General features: G+C 42.2%; 1 protein-coding gene across 1 annotated transcript in view; it reads right to left on the reverse strand.

Annotated features, from left to right (window-relative positions):
- Positions 1–20821, reverse strand: part of LOC112217467 (connector enhancer of kinase suppressor of ras 3) — a 41650-nt gene that overhangs the window by 16102 nt on the left and 4727 nt on the right. The window contains exons 2-3 of the mRNA XM_024377766.2: positions 8549–8712; positions 4333–4535 (exon numbers count right to left, since the gene is read on the reverse strand). Coding sequence (XP_024233534.1) covers positions 4333–4535; positions 8549–8712 — 367 coding nt within the window. The remainder of the gene's footprint in view (positions 1–4332; positions 4536–8548; positions 8713–20821) is intronic.

Below are 20821 nucleotides of genomic sequence, written 5' to 3' on the forward strand. Positions count from 1 at the left end.
ATTATTGACTGTATGTTTGTTTTACTCCATGTGTAACTCTGTGTTGTTGTATGTGTCGAACTGCTTTCCTTTATCTTGGTCAGGTCGCAATTGTAAATGAGAACTTGCTCTCAACTTGCCTACCTGGTTAAATACAGGTGAAATATATATATATTTTTAAATGCTGCTGATGGTCATTAGTGGCCTACCAAACTTGCTAACTGCCTGGTACTCAGCACTCTATTGTCCGTCTAATCACTCTGACATCAATGCATTTGTTTTCAATCAATCCATCAGCTTTCTATAGGCTAGGCCTGCTATATTTATTTATCAACTTTCCTAATTGCTATGCTTTACAACAGGAGTATAGTCTACCTGGCATGAACATTAACCATGGGAAAAGCATCCTCCATTTGCTAAAAAAGTGCATCAACCATATTTTTTCCCCCTGCCCCTGTTTCGAGACAAATCAAAACTAATTGCACACATACATTTATATTATTTAGTATTTGTAAAGGCAAAATTAAATTAAGAATAGTCTGATGGGTGACAATATTAGCCAATATTATCACTTGTGAATGATGTATTATCACTTGTGAATGATGCCTAGCGTGTGCAGTAAATCAACAACAACAAAAATTAAGCATATTAATCCGCTTTACAACCGGTGTAGAGCCTAAGAGACAATTTATGCTTTTTTTCCATCTCCCCAATTGGTAGTTACAGTCTTGTCTCATCGCTGCATCTCCCGTACGGACTCTGGAGAGGCGGAGGTCGAGAGCCAAGCGTCCTCCGAAACACAACCCAACCTAGCCGCACTGCTTCTTGACACAATGCACATCCATCCCGGAAGCCAGCCGCACCACTGTGTCGGAGGAGACACCATACACCTGGCGACCTGGTCAGCGTGCACTGCGCCCGGCTCGACACAGGAGTTGCTAGTGCATGATGAGACAAGGATATCCCTGCCGGCCAAACCCTCCCTAACCCGGATGTCGCTGGGCCAATTGTGCGCTGCCCCATGGGCCTCCCGGTCGCGACCGGCTACAACAGAGCCTGGGCTCGAACCCAGAATCTCTGGTGGAACAGCTAGCCTCAGAACACTGCGCCACCCGGGAGGCCTGACAATTTATGCTTGATCCTAAAATGCTGTCAGATTTTCACCATAAAAATGCATCTTTATAATAAAGCATTACACGCAAAATTGCATTTGTGGTCACTTTTGAGAACAGTGTTTTCTCGCTAATTGTTACGCGCTTACAGCGTACAGCCATGTGCGCATTGCTGCGCTTTTCATGTGAAGAAATAGCCAAATAGTTTATCAACCTTTTAAGCTAAACGTTCTGATCTGTTGCATCAGCCTCATTGCTTTAAAACATTTTAATGTGAGTGGTTATATTAATTTGGGATCTATCCCATCCTACAACTGTCCCAGACTATGTTTGAAATATTTATTAATTGCACAGAAGGACAAGTTGACCTCTGGGGGATAGTAGATTGACATAGGCTATTGCGTTTGCTGTTCGTTAGGCCCACTCTTCTTGTTGACTGACAGAAAGTAGGCTAGATGTTGACAGCTCATCTAACATCTTCAAAATGCACCTCGGAATTTGCATCCCCGAAGTGTCTGTCTTCACTTGTAGCCTACTTCTTAGCTGAGATGCCTGTGAGAATGACCCGATCACATGAAGAGCAGTTTGATATCTGAGAGAGCTATATGAGTGAGAGGTGCTTCGAGGCACGGCAGCCGGAAGAAGGGAATTATAATTATTATATTCAGCCCACGGGCACAAAGGCCATTTTAGCCGCAAAAGGCATGAATTCTTTTATGGGGCTACGGTCAGACAAGGGGATGCCGCTGGGAAATTCAGGAAATTCAAGGCCTGGTGAGAAGATGATCAAGTGCTTGTCAAATTGTGAATGAGACACTGACGAAATTTGCAGCCTGCAAAAGAAACAAAGCAGACCCAATGCCTTTCATGTGACTTAAAAAAATAATCATAATTAGAGTCGCATCATTCAGCCTTGGAATCTTTGAAAAATCGAAATATATAGCCCAAAGTTTGTATCACAATTAAGTTGCATAAATAACTCAAAATTAAGCATATAGGAGGACTTCTATACTTCTATATTTCTTTGTTAGCCTATCAACACAGAATAGCCGCATGTGCGCACTTCCCTGGAAATCTTTTGGAGAAAATATCTATTTTATTCAGCTTTGTTCAATTGTATTCTTCATACTATAAAATTTTTACAAATTATGACACGGAATTCTAAGCCAATTTTGTCTGCTAAATGAACTAGTGTAGCCCACAGCCATATGGCATAGCAATATCAGGGCCGAACATAAGGACAACTCAGAGTATGCTATTCTGTTCTTCTGAAATAGGTCCAAAAAAAACTGTAGTCTATCTAAAAATAAATCATGGATTTATTGTGAAGGTGTAGGCTATATTACATGGATTTATTGTGAAGGTGTAGGCTATATTACATGGATTTATTGTGAAGGTGTAGGCTATATTACATGGATTTATTGTGAAGGTGTAGGCTATATTACATGGATTTATTGTGAAGGTGTAGGCTATATTACATGGATTTATTGTGAAGGTGTAGGCTATATTACATGGATTTATTGTGAAGGTGTAGGCTATATTACATGGATTTATTGTGAAGGTGTAGGCTATATTACATGGATTTATTGTGAAGGTGTAGGCTATATTACATGGATTTATTGTGAAGGTGTAGGCTATATTACATGGATTTATTGTGAAGGTGTAGGCTATATTACATGGATTTATTGTGAAGGTGTAGGCTATATTACATGGATTTATTGTGAAGGTGTAGGCTATATTACATGGATTTATTGTGAAGGTGTAGGCTATATTACATGGATTTATTAGACTTTTTTAAAAATGTAACGTTCCAAAACTCTTGCTTTAGTGGCTTGTAGGCTATGCGTGGAAGCCAGGAGATGCTAAACATGTTTATGTTCTTTTATGGTCAATGACAGTGAGACCGGCAGTTATATGCTTGGCAGTTATCTGCTTGGCAGTTATCCGCTTGGCAGTTATTTGCTTGGCAGTTATTTGCTTGGCAGTTATTTGCTTGTCAGTTATCTGCTTGGCAGTTATCTGCTTGGCAGTTATCTGCTTGGCAGTTATTTGCTTGGCAGTTATTTGCTTGGCAGTTATCTGCTTGACAGTTATTTGCTTGGCAGTTATTTGCTTGGCAGTTATTTGCTTGGCAGTTATTTGCTTGGCAGTTATTTGATTGGCAGTTATATGCTTGGCAGTTATCTGCTTGGCAGTTATCCGCTTGGCAGTTATTTGCTTGGCAGTTATTTGCTTGGCAGTTATTTGCTTGGCAGTTATCTGCTTGGCAGTTATTTGCTTGGCAGTTATCTGCTTGGCAGTTATCTGCTTGGCAGTTATTTGCTTGGCAGTTATCTGCTTGGCAGTTATTTGCTTGGCAGTTATTTGCTTGACAGTTATTTGCTTGGCAGTTATCTGCTTGGCAGTTATTTGCTTGACAATCTCCGGCTGAAAACATTTCATGACAGCCAGAGCCCTAACCACAGTCAAACACCACACAGTAAACTTAAAACAAGTAACACATTGGAATCCTCTCAACGCGTGTACAAACATAACAATCAGTCAGCCATACCAGAGAAAAGACAGGATGGTTAGAGACGTTCAAGTAAACAATGGAAATAGTATAGTAACACCCAACAGTAGGTGTTACAAACACGGCTAACAATACCAGGTGCAAATCTGGAAGTGGATATGACAATTCTGTATAGTGTATCTGTATATTCTGTATAATCATTCAGGAGTGTTGCTATGTGACAGGCGCATGAAAAAAAAGCATTTAAACAACAATAACAACCCAGGTATGTGATTGATTTGCAATTATTGTTGTTGATCTGATGAGAAGTGCTTTTGCTCGTTGTGTACGTGGGCTGCACTACACACCCTCACGTGTTTTGAGGGGTTACTGATCATAACTGCTGTGATCTGTCATTACAGATGTTTTATTTCGCAGCTGAGATCCTATGGAGTGTGTCTCAAGCTGATACGAGCACAGGAAATATACCTGATGTCGAACCCTGCATTACTTCACTCTGTTTTGACTAGCAGACAGTAAAAACCTTCCTTGAGTCAGGACTTTAACAAGATAACAAGTATGTTAACACAGGCACTAATAGAGCCTAATAGAACGCCTTCGTTCCTGGTGAAATGCTAAGCGTGTCTGTGTGTGTGCGCACATGCATGTGTGTGTGTGTGTGCATGCTTACCTGTGTGTGTTTGCAAGCGTGTGTGTGCATGGATGTGTGTGTGTGTCTGTTGCGTCTACCTGTCCAGCCAGGCCAGCAGACTCTTGGCGGCTCCGATTAGCTCCACCACGGCAGTGAGGAAGTCGTTGGGGGGTTTGTGGGAGTTTTGCCTCTCGTACGACGGGTTCTTCCTGCGCTCAGACGCTGAGTTCTGGAGGTTGTTGGACGCCGCTCTCATACGACCCACCAGAGTCTTCAGGTTGTCTGTCTCCACCCCGTAGTTCTGAAAGAATGTTCTTAGTTTTAATGACGGGGATATGTGGTCGTATTGTTTACCCTAATTGAGTCGTTCTGGATAAGAGCATCTGCTAAGTGACTAAAATGTCCTGTAAAATGTGTGGAAATATTCTCATAACACAACAATCATAGATGAAAAATACACTCAGGTATTTTGATTCAGTTCACGCATAGTCGCATAAAAAAACTGTCATTAGCATGATGATCATTTGTGCTGTTATCAATTCCGTTGAAAACCACACGGCTTGGGTTCAGCAAACATTGACCGTGTCCCAAATGGCACCCTGTTCCATCTATAGTGCACTACTCTTGGCCAGAGTCTCATCCCAGCAAACCAGGTTGCGGCAAATGTTCTTACAACAACAAAAAACTGTCCATTCGTGTTGATGATTATAGAATGTTTGCATAAAACCTTCGCCTGGACGTTCCTAGAACACCTATAATCTGATTCCACAATGTTTCATTTAGGGTGCAAAAAACCTTCACCTGATGTTGCAGGAACGTTCCCAGAACACATTATGTCTGTTCTTTAAAGATTCCCTGAATGTTTATTTACGTTGTGGGAACAGTCTGGTGGGAACATTGTGGGGACATCACAAAAGATATGCTCCCAAAACACAAAACGGTCCAGTTGTGTGGATGATTTTACAATGTTTCATTATTTGAAGTAGTGCACTACAGACAGAATAGCGTGCATATTCCAAACTAATAAGTCCTCCTACATTCCTCAGGACCAGTCACCATGGCAGCCTGTGCATGGCCCATCATCTGACTACAACATATTCCCCACCACGTCTACCTCAATTACCTCAAATCACCAGTGTGTTCTGTGAGAAAGTGTGTGTGTGTGTGAACAAGGAAAAGATTGAAAAAAATAGAAAGAATGATGATCGCCGCTTCCACCAACAATATACTTAAACGCTTACACTGTTTGATCTTCCAGGATGTTATGATGTCTAAACACAGCTCTAAGGATTTATAGCAGGCTAACACCTGAAGATCACTGGCCCACTGGATCACAGCCTTATTTAAGTGCAAAGAATTATAGGATGGGAGAGCCCAACAGCCAGTCATCAAGGTCTGATTGAGATCAAACGCTCCAATCTCTGATAATAATTAACATGATCACCAAACACACACACACACGCACACACACACACACACACACACACACACACACACACACACACACACACACACACACACACACACACACACACACACACACACACACACAAGCCTCCAGCTAAACAGCTGTTCAGCGCGTTTGTTCCTATCCTGAAGCATAGAAGCAATGAAAACATCTGCAGCTAACGGAATGCCTGTTCCTGTCCAGGCACTGAACAGGGGAAAAGGGAGAGGGAAGTAAGCTAGGAAGAGAGCGTGTGAGAGAGGGAGGAAAAGGAGAAAGTGTTCTGTCGACTCTGAGATGTACAGCGGTTCCGATGAATGGGACACAGTTGGAGAGGAGGTCTGCGTCCCAAATAGCATTCTATTCCCAAGTGGACTACCTTTGACTCAGGGTCTGGTCAAAGGTAGTGCTCTATGTAGCGAATAGGGTGCCATTTTGGATGCAGTGGAGAGGTGAGGCTGGGGGTGGAGCGAATTATCTGACACCACCGGACGGAAACCGCAGGAACAATGGTGCAATGGCTTTTCCTGAAAGGGACGTGTGTGTGTGTGAGACAGGTGGGGGGGTGAAGTCACATCTGTTTCCTGAGCACCAGGAGATTTCTCCCTGAGAAAATAAAGCTCTGCCCAGAGAGTCCCATGTTACATCCCAAATAGAACATTATTCCCTTCATAGTGCACCACTTTTTACCATGGCCCATAGGATGAGGGTCAAATGCAATGTGCTCTGTAGGGAATACGGTGCCATTTGGGATGCAACCCACCAAGCAAGCCCTCTCTCTTACTTCTATATAATGGGCAGACAGTATCTATTCCATCTTACGTTGGACATGTTCAAGATCCCAGTTCATTTCCTCACCAAACCTCTCTTAAAAGATAACAAGATCCGGCACACTACCACCAAAGCATTTCACCCATCTTATGGATCACGGATGGACCATGAGGCCACAAAATGGGAAAAGGGAAAGATCTGACACTGCAGAATGCTGGGGGATTGATGGGACCAAACAAAAATGTACAGTAAGGTAAACTTATGGAACTGTAGGTTCATTGAACAACTGAGGGCTGAAATAGCAGAACTAAAAAAAACACTGGACTAGCACACTGTAGAGAGACACACACACACTTTCTTTGTGGCCATTGTTTGTGTTCATAATTGACAGTCACTCTTCTGTTCCGGCCCCAGTCAGTTGCCCTGTGCCAGTCGGTTACTCTCTGTCCTACTATTGAGTTAGTAAATTCTCACACTAGGAGGTATCAGGCCCCATTCTCTAGCCTGTGGGCCAGACCCTATTCACACAGACTTCACAATGAAGTAAAGCACGGATTATACTGTACTCTCCTTTTTCAATTTCCCACAGAGGGGCACTGTGTCGCACACATCACACTGAACCTAGTTCAGAGAATGAAGCACTAGCATACAGCACATGGTTTTCTAGCCTGGTCAGGGCAGATCTGTTTGTGTATAGCCAATAGGAGTTGAAAAGATAGCGCAAACAGATCTGGGGCGACCAGGCTAGCACACCGCTTTTCCATCCGGGCATGAAAATCCAACCCAGCACAGTGTATAATTCTTACATCAGCACACTGAGAGAGATAGAGAGAGGAAGGTGGGGTGAATAAAGAGAGAGGGATGGGGGAGAGAGAGAGAGAGAGAGAGAGAGAGAGAGAGAGAGAGAGAGAGGAGGAGGGGTTGAGGGCTAGAGAGAGAGAGGGGGTTGAGGGCTAGAGACAGATAGACAGACAGACAGACAGAGAGACAGACAGAGGAAGGTTGGGTGAATAAAGAGAGAGGGATGGGGTGGAGAGAGAGAGAGACAGAGAGAGGAGGAGAGAGACACTCTGTGGGCATTGTTTGTGTTCATAATCGACAGTCACCATCCCTCCTCTGTTCTGGAACCAGTCATTTGCCCAGGGAGGGTAGAGAAAAAGAGAGAAGGGGTTATGAGAGAGAGCGGGATAGAGAGAAAGCATGCGTGCATGGTGCAGAGAGAGAGACAGAGAGAATGATGGAGAAAGAGAGAGGGAGGGATAGATAGAGGGATAGTTAGAGGGATAGATAGAGGGATAGATAGAGAGAGAGAGACGGGGAGGTGGGGCAGAGAGAGAAAGATATGGAGAAAGAAATATTAAGGGAGAGAGTGAGTGAGAGAGCGAGAGAGAGGCATCTGACCGGACATTCCTCCCTAATCCCTGTTTCCTGACCAATGCCAGCTTCTGTCATCTATGGGCCGCTTAGACTCGCTCAAGCTGAGCTGACTGCTTGCTAGATAACTATCCCTCTGCCTGAGGGCACAACAAGGGGTTTGTTTGCTTTTGTTTACTGTTTATTCAAGACCCCTCGAAAACAAGATGATATTTCAAGATACTCCCCTAAAAATGTCAAGCAAGCCACTTGATACGAAGGCTGTGGCATAATCCACTAACCAACTCACTATTAGTATCTTAACTATACTATCATATGCACCAGAAGCAACCCCTTGACCCAGTAGGACTACCTACTGCACAATCACATCATGTCTTAGAAAAACGACCTCTCCACCAGAATCATTCAACATCAGAGTAGCATGAATGTTATCACAATGTGACCCTTTGTGCTAATGCCCACTTAACTTTTAGAGTGATTTATAGATTATTGCACTGCCATTTGGGACATGGCAATGAAAAATTGACGGGATCAAACCATGATCAAACTACGTGATGCACAGATATTGGATGCTTGGATATGAAACTTGTTGATAGTTTGAGCATCTGCATAATCATATACAGGATACGCCTAAATCATATACAGGATACGCCTAGGGGACTATCCAAAGGGTGACTAAACGTTATCCTCTGATTGGATATTGGACATTTTAGATCACTAACCAGAGCACAGAGCAGGTCGACAGCCTCCAGCACCAGTTCCTGGTGTCCGATCCTGGTCATCCCCAGCTCTAGGAGATCCTGGTGGGAGATCTTCAACAGCTGCTCCCCGTCAATCTTCTCCCGCTCAAAGTACGGGACATACTGCTGTAGGCTGTCGTCCAGGCCTGGGAAAGAGAGACGGAGACGGATTGTGACTGAGATACCACACACGTGCCAAAGAAGGAAACATTGATAGTGAGTCAATACAAGTCCATCACTCAGGCATTTCTCAGGATAGCACTGTCTAGCAAGAACCAGAATGAAACTGATCTCTGACCACCGTTGATGACACATCTAGCCACCCAGAATTCCACACATTGCACATAGCAGCGGTTAAGACCAGTGGCTATTCTATCACATAGTGTGCTCTCATCTGTTGTTCAGACCTTCTGGCCCAAACGGCATCAGCAACTGGTCCCCAAAATGGACATGTTTGTTGTAAATAGTCAACAAAAAAGCAACTGTCGCCATATGTCGCCATTAAATTCCATGGCTCATGTTGGCTTGGAAAGCCGTGCTACATGACAGATGGCTCACTCTGACACTATGTCCCAAATGGCACCTTATTCCCTATGTAGTGCACTACTTTTGACCAGGGGTATATTATATTCATTACACTGATTCCATATAAGCAACCAGAACCAAACGGGGCAGGACCTACATTAATTTGTCCAATAGAAACACTAGTTCAACTGTTTGGACTAATGATTACACCCCAGGGGCACAGAGCTCTGGTAAAAATGAGTGCACTATGTAGGGAATAGGGTGCCATTTGGGCCACACACCCATAGTTTACAGAGACCCCTCTTAACTAGCCATTAATGTGTTGCCTCCTGCCACCTTTGTGTTAGCACAAGCTAATGACTGTATGTCGTTACAATAAAATACTCTGGTTAATATGTACACAAAGTCATGTTTCTAAGTGTTTTGACCTTCTGTGGGGATAGAGGTTGTAAATATTTGATTAAATGCACATTCTAAATGCTTGGACAATTGAATTATCCCCTGTGCCAAAGGGTGGAGATGTACTGTAGGTGGGCCAGTAGTATGAGACCTTGTTGACCACTTTCTAGTGACAGGATTAAGGGAGAAGAAAGCCCTTGGTGTATACTTAAAGAAATCAAAGGATGACAGTGAGAGAGGAAAGGAGTTCTAGGAGGGCAAAGGGAAAGCAAGATGTCAGGCCAGGGTTGAGTCCAATTCAGATTTCCGGGAATTTAATTCAATTCAAAACATGAATTTGAATTGGCCACACCCCACAGAAAGTAGAATTTGCCCCATAGAACCAACTTCTCTGGTTTTAAACAGCCTATGTGGCATCGGCATGAGTCAGAAACATTAATTCTAGTGTCAAAATTGACTTCAAAGTTTAAGTAGGATCATTTTGGTAATAAAGTCAGTCTTGTCCAAAACAGAGTTTTGTAAGTGAGTTCATCACGATTTACTGGAGGGTTGGTTATGGATTATGATCATGCCTACTTGCCCAGTGCACACAAAACACAAGAAAAAACAGCCAGAACGTGAAACAAACCTGCCCATTACCCAACGCCTCAGACTTGTTTGCATGTATCTTGAGTCCCCCACAACCTGATTTGTAACATGAAACACTGCCAGGCAGATGCACACTCTGGTAATAGATAGTGAGAAAGTTGCAAAATACAAAACATATAAACAGCGTGTAGCTTGTGCTTTATTTGCGGTAGTTTGACATATTGCAGATGAGGTTGTAGTCATGTTATTGTTCAAAGAAATCAGTCCTGAGCGCGCACACAGACTTTCCCGACTCGATCGATCGTATGGAGTGCACTGGAAAGGAATTGGTTTGCGTGTTGCACGGCAACTTTTTACCGGTTGTAGATAGACCATTTCGATTGTGATTCTGGAGACATGTGTTTCCAACCCTTTTTCCATAAAACATATTAACGCGCTAGAAATGATATAACAGCGACAAGGCACTGTAAAATGACGTTTGGCACACTAGAGGCTTTAGATAAATTCGCTCAGACGTGGTTTAAAGTAAATTGCATTCTAATGTTGACTTTTGTTACGGGAAAAACCGTATCCAGCGAGGTTTTTTACGCATGCTCGGTTCTTGGGTCTCGAGTGCTACGCGAGTGGAAATTTGATGTGGGAAAAATTCCACAATAAAACTGACATGAAATGTGGAGAATGATACATTTGCATCAGTGGGCCATCAAAGTAGGCTATTCATTTCTATGCCATTGTATGTTACTGTAGCCTACCATTTAATACAATATTGTAATGAAACAGCAGGGAGCAGGTCTCGAACCCCCGACCTTCTTGCCCGAGGTCCGCGCACTATCGACTGTGCCGCAAAAGCATGTTCGTGCAGCAAGGTCGATTTCAGCGCTTATAAACCCAGGGTCGTTACAATATGTTGACATGACGATATCGCGGGGGTCATTGCAAATCAATTTGTGGCATTTGTGTAGCCTACCTGTGTTGCCTTCAGTGTATTGCCAATTACATTGGAAGTTATCAATTGGGATCACGGTCACAGATCTATCGCAAATGTATTATTCTCCACATTTGATGTCAATTTCACTGTGGACTTTTCCCAGAAATTAGATGTTAACCTATCAGGGGCTATAGGGGACTAGATCAGCAAACCATGGAAAAATTGCAACTAAATTATATTATTATAATTGCAATTATAAACCCAGATTATATTTTAGTCAGTAGCCTATGTCTATTGAAATAACAAATTAATCTCCCAAATAGGCCATTTATAACAGTTTGTTGTCTTAACATCTGGCACATAATAACTTCACCATTGCCAGAAAACAACCTAACAATACTTTTTTTTTAAAGTTTGTCCAAATGTTTTTTTTTTATTATTATTTTTTACTTATTTTATTTTTTAGAGGGTTGAAAAAAAAGTTTGTCCAAGTGTTTCTTGTACAGAGATTTAGAGATCTGCTGTCCAACTTTCAACTTTCATCACTCAAACTCCTGTCGGATTTATCTATAGTTATGCACATGTGCAAAAAACACTGATTTATTTACAATTATAAACTGGATGGTTTGATCCCTGAATCGTGATTGGTTGAAAGCCATGGTATATCAGACTGTGTACATGGCTATGACTTTTTTACTGTTCTAATTAAGTTGTAAACAACCAGTTGCAATAAGTGGAGAAAATTACATTTTCCACCTCCAAAAGACATTTGACCAAGGTCATTAATTCCATCAACTTGGGTGTACTGACCGTGTTGACTGTTCACTTTGGGTCTGTTTTGAAGAAAGTTTGATTGATGTTTGGGTTTCTTGGTCTGAGGGTTCATATGTTTCCCATAAGGGTCGTGATTAAGGGATAACTAGCATGTAGGATAGCGTTTCAGATACCTGATGAGGGCAGTAATCTCTCTGAACAGCCAGAGACCACCAGCCATTGTCATGCTACACAGCCCATCACCTGCTATTGATAACACACAATGCTCTTACATGTGTCTGTTGTTACTGGATAGAGCTAGGGGTATGTTATAGAGTTGAACTGTAGACATGTTAGCCCCGTTGGTTGCACCCCAAATGGCACCCTATTCCCTTTAGAGTGATGAGAGCCCATCAAAAGGAATGCTCTATATAAAATAGTGTGCCATTTGGGATGCAGCCAACAGGGCTAACATGTCCTCAGTTCAACTCTATAACACACCCCCAGCTCTATCCAGTAACAACAGACATGTGTAAGAGCATTGTTTTAAGAGCTTTATTGACAGAATTTCAAGATTCCCCAAATGTCTCCAAGTTGAGACAGAACCTTCGGATAACTCTAATGAGAACTTGATGAGTGTCTCGGAATGTAATATCATTTTAATACAGTAGCACTGATATAAAGGAGTCTTCAACAATACACTCAACTGTGTAGTGATAAAGAAAATAGACCCTTACAGCACTAACAATGAAAGCCAACATCACCCATGCGGTCTCTACGAGTATTGACCTTTAGATCACCTGATTAGGGAGATTTCTGCAAAGAAAAAGTGAGTTACTGAGAACATCATTGAGGTCAGTAAACCCTTGGAGAGGGCTCAGGCTGCAATCGCATTCCACAGAAATATCCAGTTCATCATTTTTCAGCAAGATAAAAACAAACAAAACCCATGTAGCTTCATCCAGAACTTCGGTGATTTCCTCCTCAAGTGTGTCACTTTCCTTTTAAGGTAAACTATCAATTAAAAAGGATGTATATACCATGATGTGTTGTGAGTTCAAATGTTTGAACCAAGTATGGCGTGGCTAATTGTGTGTTCATTAATAGAGTCGATTGATGCACCGGTGCGTCACACGGTGACATCATTTTGATGCGTGTTTATGCAAGAGACTGCAGCTCAATCCCCTCTTTCTGCCAATATAAATATTCCGTAACATGGGGCTTGTGAAAGCTGCCTTTTTTTTCTACACACGAGAGGATACAGACAAGAGCTCTACGACGCACACAAGCTTCAGCGGAGAACAAGCTGTGGCTCAGGTGTCCGAGGTCCCTGATGATATACTTGGCCTTCTTGTAGGTGTCCTGGAGGGCAGGCAGTGTGCACCCAAAGGGGCATTCAGCTAAGGGTCAGTGGCGAAGGAGCTGTCATCTGGGCCAGAGCCTTGCGAGGGGTTAACACGTTTGAATGACTTACATGCATCCTCCGTGGAGACTGTTAGCACGTAGCCCTCGTTGACGTCAGAGGCTCTCCTCAGCAGCTCAGTCGTTCTGCTTGAACCGTGAGAAAAGGGTGTTTAGCTCGTCCGGTAGGGCGGCGTTGGTGTCCACGACGTGGCTGGCTTTCTTTTAGTAATCCGCGATCGTTATAAGCCCTTGCCACATATGACTCGTATCCGACCCACTGAATTGCTTCTCCACTTTGTCCCTATACTTGTGTTTTGCCATCTTGATTGATCTGCCTAGGTCATGCTTGTCACGTTCTGACCTTTATTTCCTTTGTTTTGTCTTTATTTAGTATGGTCAGGGCGTGAGTTGGGGTGGGCAGTCTATGTTTGGTTTCTGTTTCGGCCCAGTATGGTTCTCAATCAGAGGCAGGTGTTGTTAGTTGTCTCTGATTGAGAATCATACTTAGGTAGCCTGGGTTTCACTGTTGGTTTGTGGGTGTTTGTTTCCGTGTCAGTGTTTATCGCCACACGGTACTGTTTCGGTTTCGTTTCTTCACATTTCTTTTGTCATTTTTGTATTCAGTGTTCAGTGCTTTCTTTGATTAAAGTTATGGACACTTACCACGCTGCATCTTGGTCCGATCCTTACTGCTCTTCAGACGAAGAGGAAATCTGTCTAACCATGCTATTGTCTCCGGTCACCTTGCCATGTTCATAAGCAGCATCTTTCTCCTTCAGCTTCCCTGCCATCAATCCACTGTTTTTTTATTAGGTATCACATAATCTATGAATTTTTTTATCAATCCGGTGACTGCACATTGATTGATTTTATCCCGAGAGGCGACCTGGAACGTATTCAAGTCCACGTGATCAAAACAGTCGTACAGACCTGAATACCGAAACTTCCCTATTGAATCTTTGTTTTGTAGGCGGGAAGGAGCAAAATGGAATCATGGTCAGATTTGCCAAAAAGGAGGACGGGAGATGGCTTTATACCTGTGTCGAAAAGACGTGTAGCAGTGGTCCAGCATAGACTCTCTGTGAATTGGAGAGTCAATGTGTTCGTAGTAATTCAGGAGCACTGTAGGTTTGGCAGATTGGACATTACACTGAACTGAAGTGAAAGCGGCCTCTGGCTTGTTCATCACAGCACACAAAAGGCATGTGTTGTGCTGGCTGGGGTGGACAGGGCATGAATGAGTGGAGTTTGGACCTGCATTCCAGAGGCAGAATGTTTACTTCACCCCTCACAATAGAACAGGGGTGGTGGTCATGAATCGAAAGGAAGAGAGAGTGGTTTGAAAGCATTGAAACTATTCATAGACTCAACGCTGTCTCTGCCACTCCCATCCATCTCTCACACACACTGGCCATTCAGACAGGGAACGAAAGAGGAAACACAGGAACACACCTTATCTCAAACAAAGGATTTCCTTGACCAGACAAAACAATTGTGCTGAACTTAAACAAAATACGGTGTTGTTGTGTGTGTGCGTATTCTGGGGGGAAAAAATCCAGAATTGGTACAGTAGCCTATCCTGTGATCTTTGAATGTATGGAGTTTAGCACAACTGGTGGCAGTGCCTAGTCTTCACAGATCTCTCCAAACGTTGGGGACCAGCAAAGGGTTAATACATGGCTCTAAGTAGCAGGGTTAATTAATATAATTTTTCTTCCCATGGAAACACTTCTGACAGACATGAACTGGATGGAGACAATGGAGAGAAAGTTTCCAAGCCCCGCTAATCTGAAAAGTTATGAGACATAATAGTGAGTCATGATAGTGATAATAATATCAAATGAGTAACCGCCTCCTCTATCTATGTTCCCACGGGTGATAGTGTACGTCAGAGAAACTAGTGGTAACATGTAGGCTAAAACAGGATGTGCTGTTCTGGATGAGTCAGTTCTGGCCCCCAATAGTGTGTATTGTGTAGTGATAATGTTGTGGCCAACCATTAGTGTGTACTGTGTAGTGATAATGTTGTGGTCAACCCTTAGTGTGTACTGTGTAGTGATAATGTTGTGGCCAACCATTATGGTGTACTGTATAGTGATAATGTTGTGGCCAACCATTGGTGTGCACGGCATAGTGATAACGTAATCGTATCAAGACCTGTAGGCTTTTGTAAGCGTCATTCCAATAACTCATAAGCGTCATTCCAATAACTCATTCAGAACACCTGAAATGCAGCTGCCTATCCTAACCTGCCAATCTTCCTTGTTTCAATCAAAATACATTGACGAAGCGCTGGTGTTATGCCATTAATCAGTTTAAACTACAAGGCCGTATAGGTTCATTGTTCACAGAAATCAGTCATTGGGGGGCTGGTCCCACATAAATGCAACAAGCAAGTATATGTACAGTACCAGTCAAAAGTTTGGACACACCTACTCATTCAAGGGTGTTTCTTTATTTGCACTATTTTCTACGTTATAGAATAATCAAATAACACATATGGAATCATGTGGTAACCAAAAAAGTGTAAAACAAATCAAAATATATTTTTGATTCTTCAAAGTAGCCCCCCTTTGCCTTGATGACAGCTTTACACACACTGGCATTCTCTCAACAAGCTTCGCCTGGAATTGTCACGCTTGTCGAAATGACTGGACCAAGACACAGCGTGCATAGAGTTCCACATATTTTAATTAATAGAAACTCACCAAACAAAAACAAATAAGCACAAAAGAAACATGAAGTTACTGGTGTGCACACAGGCAACTATCTGTAGACAAGATCCCACAAAGAACAATGAGGAAATGGTTGCCTAAATATGATCCCCAATCAGAGACAACGATAAACAGTCTCTGATTGGGAAACATACCAGGCCAACATAAACCATTAATCACCTAGATGACCCACCCTAGTCACTATCACGCCCCAACCAACAGAGAATAAACAGCTCTCTATGGTCAGAGCGTGACAGGAATGCTTTTCCAACAGTCTTGAAGGAGTTCCCACATATGCTGAGCACTTGTTTTTCCTTCACTCTGTGGTTCAACTCATTCCAAACCATCTCAATTGGGTTGTGGTTGTGTGATTGTGGAGGCCAGTCACCTGTTGCAGCACTTCATCATTCTCCTTCTTTGTCAAATAGCCCTTACACAGCCTGGAGGTGTGTTGGGTCATTGTCCTGTTGAAAAATAAATGATAGTCCCACTAAGCGCAAACCAGATGGGATGGCGTATCACTGCAGAATGCTGTGGTAGCCATGCTAGGTAAGTGTGCCCTGAATTATAAATAAACCACTGACAGTGTCATCAGAAAAGCATTGCTAGTGTTTCATGGCCCAAGCAAGTCTCTTCTTCTTATTAGTGTCCTTTAGTGGTGGTTTCTTTGCAGCAATTCGACCATGAAGGCCTGATTCACGCAGTCTCCTCTGTTGATGTTGAGATGTGTCTGTTACTTGAACTCTGTGAAGCATTTATTTGGGCTGCAATTTCTGAGGCTGGCAACTCTAATGAACTTATCCTCTGCACCAGGTGTAACTCTGGGTCTTCCTTTCCTGTGGCAGTCCTCACGAGAGACAGTTTCATCATTGCGCTTGACGATTTCTTCGACTGCACTTGAAATTTTCCGTATTGACTGACCTTCATGCCTTAAAGTAATGATGGACTGTAATTTTTCTTTGGTTATTTAAGCTGTTCTTGCCATAATATGGACTAGGTCTTTTACTAAATAGGACTATCTTCTGTATACCACCCCTACCTTGTCACAACACAACTGATTGGCTCAAACGCATTTAGAAGGAACAACATTTCACAAATGAACTTTTAACAAGGCACACCTGTTAATTGAAATGCATTCCAAGTGACTACCTCATGAGGCTGGTTGAGAGAATGCCAAGAGTGTGCAAAGCTGTCATCAAGGCAAAGGGTGGCTACTTTGAAGAATCTCAAATATAAAATATATTTTGATTTGTTTAACACTTTTTTGGTTACTACATGATTCCATATGTGTTATGTCATAGTTTTAATGTTTTCACTATTATTCTACAATGTAGAAAATAGTACAAATAAAGAAAAACCCTTGAATGAGTAGGTGTGTCCAACATTTTGACTGGTACTGCATGTGACATGTCACCCTTTTGGACTGTGGTAGTGGGTGGACCCGTAAAAATAAGCTTGGTGTCACTCCTGATAAGCTTAGCCAATGGCAGAGGGTGGTGAGGTGAAAGAGTCTTATGACACAGACTGAGGTGTCGCCAAGATGAAACTTGGTATATGTCGCAAATGGCACTCTATTCCCTATATAGCGCACTACTTTTGACCAGGGCTTATAGAGCTCTAATCATAAGTGGTGCACTATATAGGGACGACGGTGCCATTTGAGACTTGCTCCAAGGAGTCGTCCTCCTCCCTCATAAACAAGTACATAAACTGGATGCTCCTGTCCTGTGGCTGTGGAAGAACCCAAGTTTAATGCAAGACATTGTGGCATTGTGTCATGCCAAAATGAAAGATACTAAAGTGCAGCTACATTTTGTGTTATGGGTGGATCTAATAAAATAAGGATAACCGCTTGATAACCCTTATTTCAAACTTTTGCAACTTATCAGACACTTTCTTCAGTCAGTAACAGAATTGGGAGTTCCATTACCTACATCTAAAGTCTTAAATCTTGATTTACTATCAGTCACAATCTTCCTCTGTAATCACACCTGTCAGAAGAGCGGGGGAAAATGCGGACTTGCCTGAACACTAGTGCAGTATATTTACTGCTAGTGTATGTGAGTTGTGTGTTTTCAAAGTTCTTCTCATAGGGGAAAAGGATATTACAACATATCATTTTTTACTGCTCACAGTCAATCAGTTATCTGTTATTATTATAGTATGCTCTGTTTATTTATGTGTTTATAGCTACCTAACTGCTGGGGCCAAATACCCGCAAGAGAGCTACACAAAATGATGTCTCCCTATTTACACGCATGTGAAGGTATGCCAATTCAAATAGAAAGTATTTCAATGTAGAGACACCTTAGGGACCACACACACACCGCACTGAATGTTGATCTGCCGTTCAGCTGCTGTTCATCTCCAACCAGCTGGTGGACGTCTGACTGACAACATTTTCCCATGTCGAATCGATTTGCACTCGGTTTGCAAACGACAGCTGGCACTCTGTTCAGAGGTGCTACTGTAAGTACATTCGGCCAGCAAACTCTACTCGTGTGTCCATGCAGGTTCCTTTCATGAAGGAACCTGCTGCTGTTGTCTGGCTGGTGGTGTAAACAAACTGAGCCACAGCCAAAGATTGAGGACGGCAATCCTTTTTGCCATAACAGGAAAAAAAACATTGTAAACACTGAACAGGAGCTACGGGACCAGTTCAAGGATCGTTCAGCACGTTTTCCACAGGGATCACAACAGCTTGAGGCCTGATGGTAGGTAAGATCTGAGCTCAGATCAGTGGCGTGTGTATCAAGCCTCTCAGAATATGAGTGCTGATCTAGGATTTCGCCCCCCTGTCTATGTAATCTTATTTGTGTTGATCTAATACTAGAAAATATATATAAATGCAACATGCAAATTGTTAGTCCCATGTTTCATGAGTGGGAACAAAAGATCCCAGAAAAGTTCCATACACACTAAAAGCTTATTTCTCTCAAATGTTGTGCATACATTTGTTGACATCCCTTTTAGTGAGCATTTCTCCTTTGCCAAGATAATCCATCCACCTGACAGTTGTGGCATATCAAGAAGCTGATTAAACGGCATGATCATTACACAGGTGCGCCTTGTGCTGGGACAACAAAAGGCCACTCTAAAATGTGTAGTTTTGTCACACAACACAATGCCACAGATGTCTCAAGTTTTGAGGGACCGTGCAGTTGGCATGCTGACTTCAGGAATGTCCACCAGAGCTGTTGCCAGAGAATTTGATGTTCATTTCTCTACCATAAGCCGTCTCAATTTGGCAGAACGTCCAAGCGGCCTCACAACCTCACAATGTAAACACGCCAGCCCAGGACCTCCACATCTGGCTTCTTCACCTGCAGCATCATATGAGACCAGCTACCCGGACAGCTGATGAAACTGTGGGTTTGCACAACCAAATAATTTCTTCACAAACTGCCAGAAACTGTCTCAAGGAAGCTCATCTGCATGCTCGTCGTCCTCCCCAAACAGAAATATTGGGACACTTTTTTTGTACTTAAGTATATTTTTTGTATATTACATAAAGAGCAACAAATATATACTTTGAATACACCTTAAGTACATTTTATGTATATTTTATGTATATTGAGTCTTCTTGGGTAAGCTTTACACACCTGGATTGTGCAATATTAGCCCTTTATTATTTTCAGAATCATTCAAGCTCCGTCAATATGTTTGGGATCATTGCTAGACAGCAATTTTCAAATCTTGCCATAGATTTTCAGGTTTAAGCAGATTTAAGTCAAAACTGTAACTTGGCCACTCAGGAACATTCACTGCCTTCTTGGTAAGCAACTCCAGTGTATATTTGGCCTTGTGTTGTAGGTTATTGTCCTTATTATTGTTGTCCTGCTGAAAGGTGAGTTCCTCTCCCAGTGTCTGTTGTAAAGCAGACTGAACCAGGTTTTCCTCTAGGAATTTGCCTGTGCTTATCTCCATCCTGTTTCTTTTCATCCTGAAAAACTCCCATTTGTCAAGCATACCCATACATGATGCAGCCACCACCATGCTTGAAAATAAAGCGGCAATTACTCAGTGATGTGTTGTGATGGATTAGCCCCAAACATAAGGCTTTGCATTTAAGCCCAAAAGTGTTTTGCAGTATTACTTTAGTGCCTTGTTGCATAGAATATGCATGTTTTGGAATATTTTTGATTCTGAAATATTTGTATTATTATTTTCACTCTGTCATTTAAATCATTATTGTGGAGTCCCTACAATTTTGTTGATCCATCTTCAGTTTTCTCCCATCACAGCCATTGAACTCTCTAACTGTTTTCCAATCACCAATGGCCTCATGGTAACATCCCTGAGCAGTTTCATTCCTGTCCTGCAGCTCAGTTCAGAAGGATGACTATATATTTGATGTGTCAGGGTGGTTTAATACATGATTCACAGCATAAGTATTAACTTGACCATGCTGAAAGAGACATTCAATGTCTGACTTGATGTTGTTACCGATATACCAATCACTGCCATTTTATGATGCTTTCAAAAGGCTCCCTGGTCTTTGTAGTTGAACCTGTGCTTGAAATTCAATCCTTGACCGAGGGACCTTAAATATTTAGCATGTATGGGGGACAGAGGAAGGGGTTAGGCATGAAAAAAATCATGTCAGCCCCTATTATTTCGCACCGAGTCCATGAGACATATTATGTGATTTGTGAAGGCAAATTTCACTCCTGAACTAATTTAGGATTGCCTAAACAAAGGGTCTGAATACTTATGAATGACTATATTTTAGTTATCCATTTTCTTTTTTCTTTTTTTTTGTCTTCCACTTTAACATTACAGAGTATTTTGAATTAATTGTTAATCCCAGTTTGTAACACAATACAATTTGAAGAAATACAAGGGGTATGAATACCTTTGCAAGACACTGTAGACTTATAGTATATTTGATCACTCATAAGCAGAGTTTCATAAAACAAAACCAATGCTTTAAGTTATAAACAA

This window comes from Oncorhynchus tshawytscha, linkage group LG18, assembly GCF_018296145.1.
Source record: "Oncorhynchus tshawytscha isolate Ot180627B linkage group LG18, Otsh_v2.0, whole genome shotgun sequence".
In the NCBI taxonomy this organism is placed as follows: Eukaryota; Metazoa; Chordata; class Actinopteri; order Salmoniformes; family Salmonidae; genus Oncorhynchus; species Oncorhynchus tshawytscha.